This window comes from Melopsittacus undulatus, chromosome 2 (assembly GCF_012275295.1).
Source record: "Melopsittacus undulatus isolate bMelUnd1 chromosome 2, bMelUnd1.mat.Z, whole genome shotgun sequence".
Lineage (NCBI taxonomy): Eukaryota > Metazoa > Chordata > Aves > Psittaciformes > Psittaculidae > Melopsittacus > Melopsittacus undulatus.
Window position 1 is genome coordinate 27,932,809 of NC_047528.1, and position 16,270 is coordinate 27,949,078.

Sequence of the window (16,270 nt, forward strand, 5' to 3'; positions counted from 1 at the left end):
TACTTTACTTTTTTATCCCATCCCTTTTAAACCACTCAATACATAAAAAGGACATGGAACTATTGGAACAAGTCCAGAGGAGGGCCATGAGGATGATCAGGGGACTGGAGCACCTCCCATATGAAGACAGGCTGAGAAAGTTGGGGCTGTTCAGCCTGGAGAAGAGAAGGCTGCGTGGAGACCTCATAGCAGCCTTTCAGTATTAGAAGGGGGCCTATACGGATGCTGGGGAGAGACTGTTCATTAGGGACTGTAGTGATAGGACAAGGGGTAACGGGTTGAAACTTAAACAGCAGAGGTTTAGATTGGATATAAGGAAGAAATTCTTTACTGTTAGGGTGGTGAGGCACTAGAATGGGTTGCCCAGGGAGGTTATGAATGCTCCACCCCTGGCATTGTTCAAGGCCAGGTTGGACGAAGCCTTGGGTGATATGGTTTAGTGTGAGGTGTCCCTGCTCATGGCAGGGGGGTTGGAACTAAATGATCATAAGGTCCTTTCCAACCCTAACTGTTCTATGATTCTATGTTTAAGGCTCAAGAAGATTGCATGTTATCAAACCTCTACTAACCTACTGTTTAGATCTACTACTTTTATTTACATGTCATAATCATCTGATGTCTAAAATACACTTCTAATGCACAATGCTATGCTGCCTTTTCTCCAGGGAATAAACTGCAGTATACATAAAGAAGTTTATCAAGAAAGTGCAACTCCAAACATCACCTCAAGATATCTCTGGATACCTGTTATAAACTGCCAGTTCTCAATGTCACTGTCCCTAACAAGCATCTGTACAATGCCTATTACATACACTATAGGATCTCTGAGAAATACTGTACTACACAGAGGCAGAGCCATTTGTCTTTCAAGTTTCTTACCTTGCCAAGTGGCTCATTAAATTACTGCAACGGAAATGATGATTTTGCTCTATGTGCAAAGTAAGTTCTCCCTTAGACTATATAAAGGCCCGTGGGCTTAAATCAGCAACCCTTATCAGACATACACACACACTGTTAGTAACTACAGAAAATGAGTCTAAAGTAGAGGCTGCAGAGAGGGGTAAGTGTATGGCACTTCTTAACTGTTCTTGCTGCATATATTAGAGCGAAGTGGGGACCAACATTTTAAATATATCAGATAACAAATGGACATCTTTTCCAGATACTGCTTGCTCCCACTAGGTATCTCTATAAGCACTTTCTCAGAGAAGTTTACTTTGCACATCAAAATGTTTGAGAACATAAGCACTGAGAACATAACATGAGTCGCTGCTGGGGCTTTCCATGAGTTACACAAAAAGTACAACTCAAGACTCTTCATGAAAATATTTATCAGTCATCTGTAAGTGGCCTAAAACACTGCTGGAACTTCCTATGTGCATTTACTGTGCAACCAACCAATCTGCATATTCTATGATACTGTTTACATATTCCAAGTAAGCCTAACGTTTTCATTGGCATTAACTGGACCTTTGAGATAGCAAAGCTTCTTTTCACTGTTAGACACTGCCCATTTCTATTAGTGCTATGAAAAAAATTACTTTAAAACTTGCAGTATTGTGCTCTAAAAACCTCAATCCCATGTTTTCAATTTCTGTCTCAATTATGATGGACAACAAACCAAATAATGCCAAGAACAAGCTCCAAAATTAAAGCAGAGGGTACATATAATATTTTCTGAAATTAAATATTCTAAAAGTATCTTCAGAACTTTTATGATAAATGCCATGACACAGTTCTGGAACTTTTCTCCATCACTGGGAATGGAAAGCTTCTTAAAGCTTCAGAAAAACTATACAAAACCAAAATGAAACAAGAAAAAAAATGTCAAATCATTAGTATTTTTAAAGATTCTCTCATTTTTGCATTCTCTTAAGAAGTTCCTCCATAAGACAGAGTATTTAAAAAGCCTCAAGTAGTCGTGTAAGTATTCTAAAGAATTATACCACGCGCTAAGGGGTACTGCAACAACTGAACACAGTCCCAAGAGCAGCACTTTAGACCTGAAATTCCACTTCAAAGGAGAAGGTTCCAGCTAGGAAAGCAACAGAATATACCTATTTGCCTCTTAGATGCTTAGAAATTACTAATCAACACACACTGATTTTCCTTTCTGCCTATATCAGCTTTTGCACAGTATTCCTTAAGTAAAACATGTTTTCTGTAGTTCACTTCTCTTTATAAACAGGACATACAAAGGACAGTATAGGAAACAGCAAGAAAGGGACTTGATATAACTGAAGTGGTTCAAAGAAACTGCTTACATACAGAGAGACATACAACAAATACTGTGAAGAAGGGTTTCAGAACTAGAATTTGACTCAAAGTGGCATCTAAAGTGTGATTGCCATATTCATCACATACATTTTTAAGAGCAAAGACTCAAAGCAATCCACTGTTCTCAAGTTATTTAGAGAGACTGCAACAACAAAACACCTTTACCAAACATACATTCAGGATTGAAAAGTGCTCTTCTCCAACAATCCAAAAAGAACTCTAGCAGCCTTCATTTATATAAAATGACAGAAATTGTTTCCTCTTTGGCAAGTGTAAGAGAGGCAGTTGCATTTCCTATAAAAGAAATGAAAACAACTCCAAAGAAAAAAAGAGGAAGATTCCAAAAGCACATGAATGGAGAATTCTTGTTTTATTCTAAGGTTCCTTTTCACTTTTTAAGCAATTACACACACAGAAAAATTATTTTAACCTAACAGACTCATAACCCAAATACTTCAGCTTCTCCTGCCCTTTTTTTGGTATTTGAAAGATTTTTGGCAGTTACATACTGGAGCATGGCTACTAAAATAAAAGCTAATAATGAAAAATGGTTCTAGAAGGTCAGTCAAACTTTTAGCAGAAAATATTTAGTTTTCTTTTACTTGTAATTTGTATGCAGAGTTCTATTTGCATTAAGCAAACCATATGGACATGAAGGAGTCTTTGACTATGCAGGATTAGCCTGGCTAGGTAAAAATAAGTCTTTAAATGCTCTTTTTACAGACTTCCCTACTACACTGGAACATTTTTTGAAGGGGTGAAAAAGGGAATTTTCAGTGAGCTAACTACTTCATGCTGCCTCTGTAGGTGGACACCATCACTGCATTTTAAGAAGGCAGTAAACCACTTACCAGAAGCAGTCTTACAGTGACTTATGTCTGTCTGAGCAGGCAGCTCCTGAAAGGTAGCTGAGAAGGTCAAAGTTCCCAGCCCTGCTTTCTCTGCACCTACTTCCCCATAGACATACAGTGTTGAATCAAGTCTCTCAAGAGATCCTTTTGCTTGGCAGGATTTAACATAAACATACAAAATTTTAACCTTCCTATGTTTTATTGCTATTCACTAGCTACTGTAATTATCTCAGTAGCATATTTAATAAGAAGTTCTCTACCCAAAGGTGCCTGCTAACCCACACTGTTCTATGATTCTATGATCCATGGCCTCCAAAACATATTTAACAACTAAGATAGCCTCACATCCCAGTGAAGAAATGAACAAGCTCTTACACAGAGGGAAGCTAAAAAAGCATAAAATGATAGAAAACTTTGCCAGGGGCTGGAGGAGCAAATCTGTGGCACAGACAGAAACAGACTTCCTGGCTTTCAGCCCTACAACTCAACCATAATAAAATCCTTCCTGTACATACACATGCTCAAAGAGAAACTCCAGTAAACAGATGGAAAATGCTATACCCCATGAACATAGCTGGACAAATAACAACACTTAGGGCAAAGAAAATATTTGAAAACCTGTCCTGCCAGGGTTGTCTTCACTGCAACAATAACTGAAGTGAGGACAAAACTACCATGATACAGTGATGTTTCTAAAAGCAGTAACATTAGTTATAGAATAAAGGAGTTACACACAGTATTTTGTGCATCTGACATCCTTTATTTAACAGTGCATTTCCTGGCTTTGGAAGCACTGTAAGAATTTATTATGTTACTAATGCTGAAGGTGTTTTTTCCTCTAAAGAAAGACTACCTTATGTCTGTGCTCCCACACCTTTGCCCAAACGGAAAACCAAATTTAGTGAATAAGAGAGACATACTCATTTCTATTAGTTTCTCTCTCTTAGCGTGAATTATGACTTGAGGTTTTGACATTTAAGACTTCTCTACTTCAGTGATTTTCATTCCAGTAACTGATCCTGCCCCACACAGTCTTCCTGTGCAAACAAAGCCAGAGCAGGAAAACTGAGCTCAGAGGTCCCATGGCCCATTGCTGAACTCCTGGACTCTTGCAGGAAAACTGCCCTTTCACCAAGCAAGCCTGCTGGGAACAGACACAAAATTTAGCAACATGTGACAACTGCTTTTGTGAGGAAAGCCAGGTAAGACAACTTTATGCTAAGGCACAAGCTGAGCTGGACACACAAGAGACTCTGTCAAGCTCACATTTTTGTTTCTTGCTTACTTAGAAGTGGAAATGCATTACATTTTACAATTAAGCATGAATTTCAAATATCGTTCAAAAGGTTTCTTGTGGTTATACCCTATTGAATTAAAAAAGCTTGATTTCACCTCAAAATCAAGGTGAAAAGAGTTTAACAGAAGCAACTTATCAAGAAAACCTTAACTAAAATAATCAAGAGTAATTTTTACATTTCTGAATTTTGCTTGACACACTTTACATTAAAAAAAAACATGCCTAGCCCCTGTGAAGTGCTATTATTTACTCTCCTCTACAGCAGACTAGAAAGGTTTTGCCCAGAGCCTTGCTTAGGTACAACTGATTAAAATCTAGTTCAAAAGAACCATACCACCCAGCCAGATATGAAGAGATTTGTTATTCTAAACATTAGAAATAGACTGGTTTTGATGCCAGAAGTGAGTCTATCCAAGCTGTTGTTAAATAGATGAGTCTGTCTAAACTGAGATTTATCTCCTATCTGCCCCTACAGGCAAGAAGAGCTGCTTTTTTATATTTACTTAATTTGTTACAACATGTTTTCATCTCATTAATCAGTGACTAATAGGAGTATTTCGTGGATGTGCAACAACTGGCCTTCTATATGTTACCAGAGACAATTGAATAGTGCAGTATTTAGTTTGGTATATTAATTCTGTGCCTACATATTGAAGAAAATTCTTTCTGTAACACAAAATTTATACAAAAAAAATGAAGCCTATTTTCTGTAAAAAGAACCATCTTTCTGATTGAAAATAAAGCCTGGGACAAGCCTTCTAATACAGAACAAGTTAAAAATTTCTCCTCCTACTGCCACACACCTCAGTCCTGGGCATATCCAAGAGCAATCCACAATAACCTGTACGCCTCTCTCTTTCACCAATTTTTTGGTGAAATTATTTAATTACCTATCAATGTTACTTTGTCCCTCCTGAGATTTGTACTGGTGTATTGAGGGAATTGGGCCGATTTCTGCTGATTTAACATGCTATCAAAAAAACTAACAACAGTTCAATCCAGTATCAAATATAAAAGCCCACAATAACCATTATCTCTAAACATAAACAGGAATTTTAAGGCATTGAGACACTTAAAAGTCTCCTTATACCTGCAGAAAAAGATTTTGTAATGAAGTTTTCACACTCCAGCAACACTGACAAAGGACCTTTCAGGGACTATAGAAAGAGCTAACCGGAGGCTGCAGCTGCAGCGCTCTGCTGGTGACCAGTTGCACGCCTGCAAGGTACAGTCCCAGCAGAGGCATTATCAGATTAGAGTAAGGCAAACAAGCTGAATTGAAACCACTCTTCAGCCTGCCAGTTCAACCTCTTCTTCCTGTGATGTCATGCTACAAATTGCCTGAGCTCCCTGCTCTCCTCCTCACAAGGAGCTGGGCAGGCGAGAGGCTGTTGGGAAGCAAGAGCCGTGCTCTGCAGGAACAAACATGCTCTGGAATTTCATTTCTGCCCTCGCAAGCAGCTTGCTTCCCGCCCCACAGGCTGAGTGAGCAGGCAAGCACTCCCAGGAGCTGGAAAGCTTGTTTTACAGAAAGACGGCTGAGGGAGAAATGCGAGTGCCGACACTTTGCTGACATCCAGGAAATCGTTCTCTAAAGCGTACGTGCCCAGTAAATTTGAATGGACAAGACTTCACTACCACGACCTGCAGCCAAAAGTAAGGCAGAAAGTTTTACAGTGGCTTCACTGAATCGAGGGAGAAAATGGAATTAAGCAAGCTCTGGGATGACCTCAGCAGCCACAAAAGATACGTTTTTTGACTTCTGAAGACTGGCTATGTGATTACAAATAGCACTTGGAAGAGAAGAGTGACCTCCTGGTCATTGCTGCTGGAGATGTACTCCCCTGCTACAGAGCTTGTGTTTCTTCCCTGAAGCTTTACAGTGCAACAAACTTGCCAATTACACAGCTTAAATATATCTTCAAGCTCTTCTGGAATTTTACAAAAGTTGCAATAAAAATACCAGAGAAACCTCCAAATCACAGGAATCCGAAATATACCATTATAATGGTAAGCTCTAATTGTTCCACTGAGGACTCCTTTAAATATACTTTATATGGCTGTATCTTTAGCATGGTGTTTGTTCTCGGCCTCATAGCAAACTGTGTTGCTATCTACATTTTTACTTGTACGTTAAAAGTGCGAAATGAAACTACAACTTACATGCTTAATTTAGCAATATCAGACTTGCTTTTTGTGTTTACATTACCCTTCAGGATTTATTACTTCGTAACAAGAAATTGGCCATTTGGAGACATTCTGTGCAAGATTTCTGTCACCCTCTTTTACACAAATATGTATGGGAGCATTTTATTTCTGACTTGCATAAGCGTAGATCGCTTTTTAGCTATAGTACACCCTTTTCGATCCAAGACTCTCCGAACCAAAAGGAATGCAAAAATTGTCTGTGCTGCAGTATGGATAACTGTGTTAGCAGGCAGCACACCAGCGAGCTTTTTCCAGTCCACAAATCGCCGGAATAATACTGAGCAAAGGACATGTTTTGAAAACTTCTCAGAGGACACGTGGAAAACCTACCTATCCCGGATTGTTATCTTCATTGAAATCGTTGGGTTTTTCATTCCACTCATCTTGAATGTGACCTGCTCTACCATGGTCTTACGGACTTTGAATAAGCCCCTTACATTAAGTCGGAATAAATTAAGCAAGAAAAAGGTACTCAAAATGATTTTTGTCCATTTGGTGATATTCTGCTTCTGCTTTGTGCCTTATAACATTACCTTAATACTTTACTCCCTTATGAGAACACAGACCTGGATTAATTGTTCTGTGGTAACTGCAGTCAGGACTATGTACCCCATCACGTTGTGCATCGCTGTTTCAAACTGCTGTTTTGACCCTATAGTCTATTACTTCACATCGGATACAATTCAGAATTCAATAAAAAAGAACCGGTCCACCAGACCACGGGACATCAGGTTCTCAGAAAGGCCAGTTTCAGAAAACTTCATTCAACACAGCCTTCAGACCATAAAAATGAAAATATTTGACAGTGACTCCACAATATAAACTGTATTAAAAGACTGCTGGGACTAAACTGGAATTACAAGCCTGCACATTTCTTCAGCTGTGGAAATATATTCTGATATGTAAATTCTTCACTCACAACAGAAAAAATCTATGATAAGATTGTAAAAGTGTTAAGCATAACAGTACATGGAAAAAGTATTTTAAGAATTTATGTCAGATGTCTGTTCTGAGAAGCTGTATGTTAGAAACTAACTTGGGTTGGGATTAGGTTAACCAAAGTCCAAGGACTGTCTGTCAAGTCAAACACAAATGAAAAAGTAGGTTGGGGGGGTGGAAGGGGTGGTGTGTCTAAAGTTAAAACAGTTGCTTATTTTTCATAATATACCAGTTTCCAAGTTACTGAAGATGGGGGTGAAAGTGCTTGGTTTACACTGCAGGATCCAGATGTGAAGAAAACAGCAGTATATTAATTGTATCACTTCAGCTACTGTGGCTGCTGAGTTTACTCTTCTCCCTGTATCTTACACCTCCCTCCTGCCTTTCTCCCTGCATCTTCCTTCTTAGGGACCATTGTATTCATAGGAAGCTTCAATCAATGGGCTGTAGGAACTTAGTTTCTCCCAGGTTTACCTGACAAAATACATGCTCCCTCCACAAGCCTGGCCCCCATAAAGCAATTAAATCTTCTGGTAGTTTAGGGCATCTGGAAACAACTCAAACTGGTTTTTCTTCTCACCTCTGCCTCAAGATGTCTGTGTAATTATAACAAAATAACCTCTGATGACTGAAGTTGGTGCTTTAGGTACAGTACCACTTTAATGAAGTCTTTTGTGAAAAGTTCTTCAACTCAACATAACTTTTGAGCAAAATAACATCCTCCAAACAAGGTAATTCAATCTCAAAGTACTAGTTTCTTAGAAAAACATGACCTTTGCTAACTAGAAATGAGCATCTGCATCAAATGAAAGATTTCACAATTGGTGAAACAATTTGGTTTCCCAGACAAATTAAAGACACGACGATTTTTAGAGTGAAACTTCCTCTCAATCTCTGTGTTCTCAAAGTATTTTTACATAAGCATTTAAAATCTCAAATGCTATTTTCTTGCAAACTTTATAAAATATACAAATAAATTACCTGGGGCTATGTGCTAGCAAAGTCAATCAAGACATTTTGAAAAGTCAAAGCCATGTAAAAGCAGAAATCTCTGCATATTACTGTTACAAACAGGAATATATAGACAAAAGTGCTTTGAAACTTCCTATGTATGTTTCCCAGCTAACAGAACATTATGTACATATTCCCTAAAATTAATTTTACATCACTGTAAAATTAAATAAATATTTAAAAGCTGAAAGTAAGCAGTAATTGTTGGTTTTTGCTCCCCAGAAACAATGGTGTCAAGAATATAAAGCGAGTTAACATGAATCTGCACTTCAGATTTAGGGAGGTCAGCTGCGACACAGATATACCTGAGGCATTCTGACTTCAGATCAGTATATAGAAGCACAAATTAATGTTGGAGAAAATTCACATTGAGCTGTCACGGTACATATGTTATCTGATTGAGTTCACTTCCCTTTGTGAAGCTTTTGCTTAATTGTTAAGAAACAACTATACATTGCCTTTAGTACTGGAAAACTGAGTTACTCAAAGACTGCTAGAAACTAATGATGGAATTTTAAATTTAACAGAATTTTAAATCTTTACCCACACAACTTGTGACAGGAAAATTCAAACAATACGAACTTAAGCTTCAAAGATAGTTTAGATACGTCTGCATAACATATAAAAATAGGCAGTTATCACAGTTAGGAATCCTAAACTCTTCTGATACGTATCTTACTTTAGAAAAATGCACAAAAGCCCTAGCATGAGTAGAAATTCTGTAACTTTCCATAGGCCACTGACAAAGTTACTGGCAAATTCAAAGTTCAAAAGCCAGATATGCATCACTGATGCCTTGATACATCTCTCTAAAGAGTCTGTTTAATATTACACTCCCTTCAAAAATTTTGATACTAAAACCCTTAATGTCACTACTAGACTATTCTTCTTGGGCTACCACTCTCCCTGAGCTTGTCAAAGCTGTTAACTGGCTGAGCAGCAACTTGCTTAGCAATGCCTCTGCATTACAGCACTGAGCACCCCAGAGCCCCACCTCAGTAAAGAGAAGCTACTCGTCAGATTATGAAATTTCAGGAAGAAAAAAATAATCACTGACTTACAAGCAGAAGCAGCAGATAAAGTCATATGTATGGGTACTCTCCTTTAAACCAGACTTTCCTTGGTATATTAGCAAAAAAAAACCTTGGGGAAGCATGAAAAGTAGCTCTTTCTGCTTTGCACTTACCCTCCAGGGCAGTAGCTTCTGCTTTTTGCAATGGCATAGTACAACACTGTACAACAGCTTTCCAATCAGTTAACAGCTCAAGATCTCAAAACTGTCAGAGGAAGCATATATTTTTTATTATTAAATATACTTCACTCTTTCCAGAGGGAAAAACAAACCATCCCAATAAACAAACAACAAAGAACACGGTCAAAAAAGCAGCATCTATAATTTAAAGAATCTACCCATTACTTGAGAAACTCCTGATCTGATTCAGAAGAGGCAGAGTGAACCTGTACCTCCCACAACAATCTGATATAAAGCCAAGCTACCAGCTATTCAAGACTGGATGAAGTTTCCTCCACCTTTTCTGGTTCTGCAACAAGATGATCTTGGAGAGCTGTGGATGGAGCAATGTTTTTACCGAATGGCACTCCTTCCGTCTGCTCCTGCCTTCAATACCAACTCTACTACCTCTCTGGTAATAGCTTATACCAAAATTTAAATCTAGATGAGGAGTTTTGTTCCTAAATCATAGCTAAGCATCTCAGAAAAGGCTTATGTTGTCAGAGCTCCTGAGCATCTGAATGCATTGCATCCAGTACTTCCTGAAAGTACATTACTTTTATTCATATGCTTATGCAAAGGGGATTAGAAGTTCAGCTTTAGGATCAGAACATATAAATTTGTTCTTTGTAGTCTGGTTTCTTCATTGACAGAGCACAGATATGGCACGCTTACCATAAAAATAAAAGCAGTGAAAAATTTAGTTGATTGCAAGCATTTTTTAATCTAAGCCATTGTTAACTAGATACTTAAACCAGCACTTTCAGAAGACAAGGAAAACAAGCTAGCTTTCTATCAGCACCTCCAATTTACCACAACATACCATAACTTCAAAAGCGAAACATTTCTCATTTTATACATTTTATTCTCAGCTTGAAATGCTAATTTGTCTTTCTCAGGAAGAGAATGCAAGCCAATCTGTTTCATTCAGTGTAAGTCATCGACATCTACAGAAATACCAATACCAAGTCAAACACATCTTTGCATTTTTCATCCAGAACTGCTGGGGAAAAAAAACAACCCAAAGAATAAGCCTTCAGAAAGATATCCTTATCTGAAATCAACCTACAAACTTCTGTTTCTAATGAAAGTAACCTCAGTTAGAGAAATGCAAAGACTGCAGAACAGCTCATGAGATCAGGCAAAGATAGGAATGGCTGTACTAGATCAGACCTCACACATTCAGCTAATCTGCAATACTGCCTCCAACAATGGCCAAAGCTGGATGCCTGGGGAAGAAGATAACAGTAGGAGAGGCACGCAAGGCCTTCTCTCGTTCAAGTGCTGTCCTACTTCACTAGCTGTTTCTAAGGACTTTCTGGGTCAGATGTGTTTGTATGTTCAGCAACAACCAAATTTTTTCTTCTGTGAACTTGCCCTGCCTCCCTTTGAATGCATGTAAGCTTTTTAACACCCACAGCATTCCGCAGTAAAAAGTTCACATTGTGTGTCTGTGTGGAGGGGGAACAAAACTAAAGAAAACTCAAAGCTCCTTTTTGGTTTCAAATCCACTAGTTTTCTTACTGCCTCCTCATTTCTTTTGGAAGAGGTGAGGAGCATCTGGAGCACCATTCAGACTTCCCAGATCTCTCCTGTTTGCAGAGTCATCTGTAAAATGCTCACAAATGCTCTGACCACACTACCCAAGTCTTGGAAGGCAGACACAGGGACTGTGAGAATGAAGACCTTGGGCCCACTGTAGGAGAGGATCTGGTTCAAGACCATCTTAAGAACCTCAACGTGCACAAGGCCATGGGACCTGATGAAATCCATCCACAGGTCCTGAAGGAGCTGGCAAATGAAGTTGTTAAGCCACTGTCCAACATATTTGAAAAATCATGGCAGTCAGGTGAAGTTCCTGATGACTGGAAACAGGGAAATATAACCCCCATTTTCAAGAAGGGGAAAATGGATGACCCAGGGAATTACAGACCAGTCAGTCTCACCTCTGTGCCTGGCAAAATCTGGGAGCAGATTCTCCTGGAAGGCATGCTAAGGCACATGAAAAACAACAAGGTGCTTGGTGACAGCCAGCATGGCTTCACTAAGGGGAAATCCTGACTGACCAATTTGGTGGCCTTCTATGATGGGGCTGCAGAACTGATGGACAGGGGTGGAGCAGTTGACATCATCTACCTGGACTTGTGCAGTGCGTTCGACACTGTCCCACGTGACATCCTTGTCTCTAAATTGGAGAGACATCAATTTGATAGGTGGACCACCCAGTGGATAAAGAACTGGCTGGATGGTTGCACTCAAAGAGTTGTGGTCAATGGCTCAATGTCCAACTGGAGACCAGTAACGAGTGGTGTCCCTCAGGGATCAGTGTTGGGACCGGTCTTGTTCAACATCTTTGTCGGTGACATGGACAGTGGGATTGAGCGTGCCCTCAGCAAGTTTGTTGATGACACCAAGCTGTGTGGTTCTGTTGATAAGCTAGAGGGAAGGAATGCCATTCAGAGGGACTTTGACACGCTTGTGAGGTGGGCTGATGCCAACCTCATGAAGTTTAACCATTCCAAGTGCAAGGTCCTACACCTGGGTCAGAGCAATCCCAGGCACAGCTACAGGTTGGGCAGAGAAGAGATTCAGAGCAGCCCCTGCAGAGAAGGACCTGGGGGTGTTGGTCAATAAGAAAATGAACATGAGCCAGCTTCAGTGTGCACTCACAGCCCAGAAAGCCAACTGTATCCTGGGCTGCATCAAAAGGGGGGAGACCAGCAGGTCAAAGGCGGTGATCCTGTCCCTCTACTCTGCTCTTGTGAGACCTCACCTGGAGTATTGTGTGCAGTTCTGGTGTCCTCAACATAAAAAGGATATGGAACTGTTGGAACAAGTCCAGAGGAGGCCCACAAGGATGATCAGGGGCCTGGAGCACCTCCCATATGAAGACAGGCTGAGAAAGTTGGGGCTGGTCAGCCTGGAGAAGAGAAGGCTGCGTGGAGACCTCATAGCAGCCTTCCAGTATCTGAAGGGGGCCTATACGGATGCTGGGGAGGGACTGTTCATTAGGGACTGTAGTGACAGGACAAGTGGTAATGGGTTAAAACTTGAACAGGGGAAGTTTAGATTGGATACAAGAAAGAAATCCTTTACTGTTAGGGTGGTGAGGTACTGGAATAGGTTGCCCATGGAAGTTGTGAATGCTCCATCCCTGGTGGTGTTCAAGGCCAGGTTGGACAGAGCCTTGGGTGACATGGTTTAGTGTGAGGTGTCCCTGCCCATGGCAGGGGGGTTGGAACTAGATGATCTTAAAGACCTTTCCAACCCTAACTATTCTATGATTCCATGATTCCATCATCTCTTATGAAAGACTTTCATTTGTATTTTTAACAAGCAAAGATGTGATTTTTCAGGATTACATCAAGTAAACAGCTAAAATTACAGTGATCACAGTGAAGTTCACTTTGAGACTGATAATTTTGAAAACCCCATTTGAGTATGCTATCCTCTAACACTATTTATTCTTCTAAGTTACTTCCTAGGCATTTTATCAATGAAGAACAATTTGTTCATACTTTTCCAGCGGTAAATGTAGTATTAGAAAGTTCTTGCACCTGGGCAGACCTGTACATCCTGACAAGTTCCCTTTTTTGCGAGACTATTATCATTTATACCTCAGGGTTACTGGCATTTGAGCATCACTGACAGAATGAAAGAGGATACATTTCAAAAGCTAAAGCAAACTGTAAATCAAAATGGTTCTAAATATAGAAGTTGTAAATGCCCTGACTGCATTTTTTATCTAGTTATCAAAGTGCTGAAAAATTTGTATAAATACAACTGACAATCACTGAATTACCATGTTTTCAGAACGTACTCACAGAGTTAATTTAAGGTGAGTGAGTGCAAAATCAGAAAGCCATGCTTTCAGAGTCTAATACTTCTGCAAGAAGTTGAATGCAGAAGTTTGTTCTAATCCTCTAATTCTGCTTTGATTCCAAAGACTCTCACATTTATTACCTCCCCCCAACTCTAGTTCCTCTTATACAACTGCTTATAAAGCAAGCCCAGTTTTTCCCCATATGAAAACTGAACTTACCACAAAATTAAAACAAAGTATCCTGCACACATCACCTGGTTTTCTATAAACCTGCCACTATGTTGGGAAATTAGAAATTGCAGAACTGAGATTTTGGATTATTTTTTTTCTATTTAACAAGCAATCTGTCTGCTCCAGCTGTAACAACTGAAAGCTGTCCTGCACTGAGAAGGGCTAAGTTTCCTGCATCTTAAACATGAGAACCCAACCACAAGCAACAACAAAGGAAGGCCTCTAACAAGAAGTCCCTATCTTTTTATGGGGAGTGAAAAGAATACTCTTCCACACACATAGCTTTAATTTTTTCCCTAATTCCACCTTTTTTATAGAGTGAGTTGCTACCTTAAAGAAAAAAAAAGAAAAAAAAAGAAAAAAAATTGTAAAAACAATGCTAGTAACAGGAGGCATCCAAAGTTGTTCCCTTGAAAATGGTATTAAGTCTATCTCATATAAAAACAACCATGGTTATGATAACTCTTCTGCTTTTCAGATGAATCCTGCAAAAATTGCTGCTTTATGAAAGCAAGTCAATTGCAGACATTAGTTGCAAGTCTTCACCCTTCTGTGCAATTATGCAACATTAGAACCACACTTGAATAAAGTGGGAAGCATCTATAATGAAGTAATGAAAACTGTAACATTGCAGATATCTCTTAATGAAGAAATTTGTTAAGTATATAGCAAAACATGTCAAAAAAAATAAAACATAGATGGTGAAGCAAGTATCACAATATCTGCCTTTTCAGCCCTAACAGAAATATCTTTCATCAATGAAACCAAACTTAAAACTATTTCCTTCTTTACGTAAGCCACTTAACACCTTTTGTATCTGAAAGAAACTTTAACACATATACTGCATGCTCACATGCTCCTGTGGGTGGATGAGTGCAGAAAAATAACCAACAAAACAAAACACCAGCAGCTATTTGGGTCCAGATAAGTCCAGAGAGCTCCTCTGAGCAGCTGGAAGGTACATCAGGCACAGATAGAGCATACAATGCACAGGCTCTTCTCTGAGCAGGCTAGCTCCCGAACTGGAAGGACAAGGTGATCGCAGTCCAGGTACTTACCCCAGGCCAGGTTCAGACTAAGTGCAATCTAACTGGATAAGCCTCTGCTCAGTGGTTCAGGAGAACATGTGCACAGGTCCAGACATTAGCACTCAGCTGTACCACAGGCACTCACCAGCCTGTGCCTAAACCCATTCTGACAAGCAAACCCAATCCAAGCCAAATGAAGAGCTTTAACAAAACCTAGAGGGACTACCCTTCTGGACCACAGTGAACACTATGCCTATACAACAGCTGTAAACCACTGTATTCTCATCCCTGACGAGTTTTTTATAACTGCAAAGTTACTGCAAGACATACACCCAGTGATACAAACATATAACAGAAATGCTGTACATTTCCATAGTATAAAAGCAGGCACAAAAGCACTTATTTGGCCTAAAAAAACAAAAAAAAAAACAAAAAACAAACATGCATTTATGTGTACAATAACTTAAAGAAAATACAGCAAGCAGGGAGACAAAAAAACCCATTTCCAATGACATATAATTTGTCAGTTTGAGCTTGACAAGATATTGTTATCCCTTATAAGCTTGAAAATTGAGCATGTAGCTGGAAAAAAAAAAACCTCCAACATCAGAACATTTGTTTGGTACCTGCATGTAGACACAGGCAAGTTATTTTTATGCTGCACCAACAGAGCTACAAGCTCCACTGAGCACAGGCTATAAAACTCAAGCTCCCTTTTACAACTGTTAATCTACAGCCAGAGAAATCATGACACACCCTCAGCTTCCACAGCCACACTGGTAATAGTGTAAGACCTCCAAACGAACAGAAACCACAACAGTGACTACAGGTGAGATATACAGCATAAGTAACCACCTAAAGCAAAACCAGGCATAATTCAATAACTGCCTCCTACTAATGCCCCCTTAATCTGGAAGGAAGGAGGAAAGAGTTATGAAACCTAGTATTACACAGACGATTCACTTTTACTTACCTTAACATTATACATCTAGTTTAGGTTTGTCACTAAAATAGATGCCGTCTAAAGTAGAGTGGAGAGAGGAACCTTCAGAAAATGAATAACCCCATCATAAAATGCCTAAGATAAACAGAATTAATTGCTTTCTGGAAGTGCAGCTCTGTCTCAAGTATAGAGCAAGCCTCAACACCTAAATTGTGGAAGTCTAACAGTGTTGGAGTCATACCCCCTAACAAGAGAAACTCCATACTTTAAAGCAGTAGATGAAGCAGGGGAAAACTTAAATCCTTAATCAAGAATGGCATCCAAATTTCACAGGATGAAAACTCTGAATAGTTGCTGTGTCTTAGGTAATCCCTTTAGTCGTGTTTATACTTGAATCAAAATAGCATCTCAAGGGTTGGGCTGACTTGCAA

General features: G+C 39.4%; 2 protein-coding genes across 2 annotated transcripts in view; one reads left to right on the plus strand and one right to left on the minus strand.

Moving 5' to 3' along the window:
• RB1 (RB transcriptional corepressor 1) overlaps nucleotides 1-16,270 on the minus strand; it is a 77,561-nt gene that overhangs the window by 24,240 nt on the left and 37,051 nt on the right. The gene's annotated exons all lie outside the window — the stretch shown is intronic.
• LPAR6 (lysophosphatidic acid receptor 6) lies at nucleotides 5,803-8,777 on the plus strand. Its single transcript, XM_005147662.3, has one exon. The coding sequence runs from the start codon at nucleotides 6,433-6,435 to the stop codon at nucleotides 7,453-7,455; it is 1,023 nt and encodes a 340-aa protein (XP_005147719.1). The 5' UTR covers nucleotides 5,803-6,432; the 3' UTR covers nucleotides 7,456-8,777.

What these genes read in the sequence shown, in the direction of transcription:
- LPAR6 (XM_005147662.3), top strand. Translation starts at nt 6,433, where the DNA reads ATGGTAAGCTCTAATTGTTCCACTGAGGACTCCTTTAAATATACTTTA.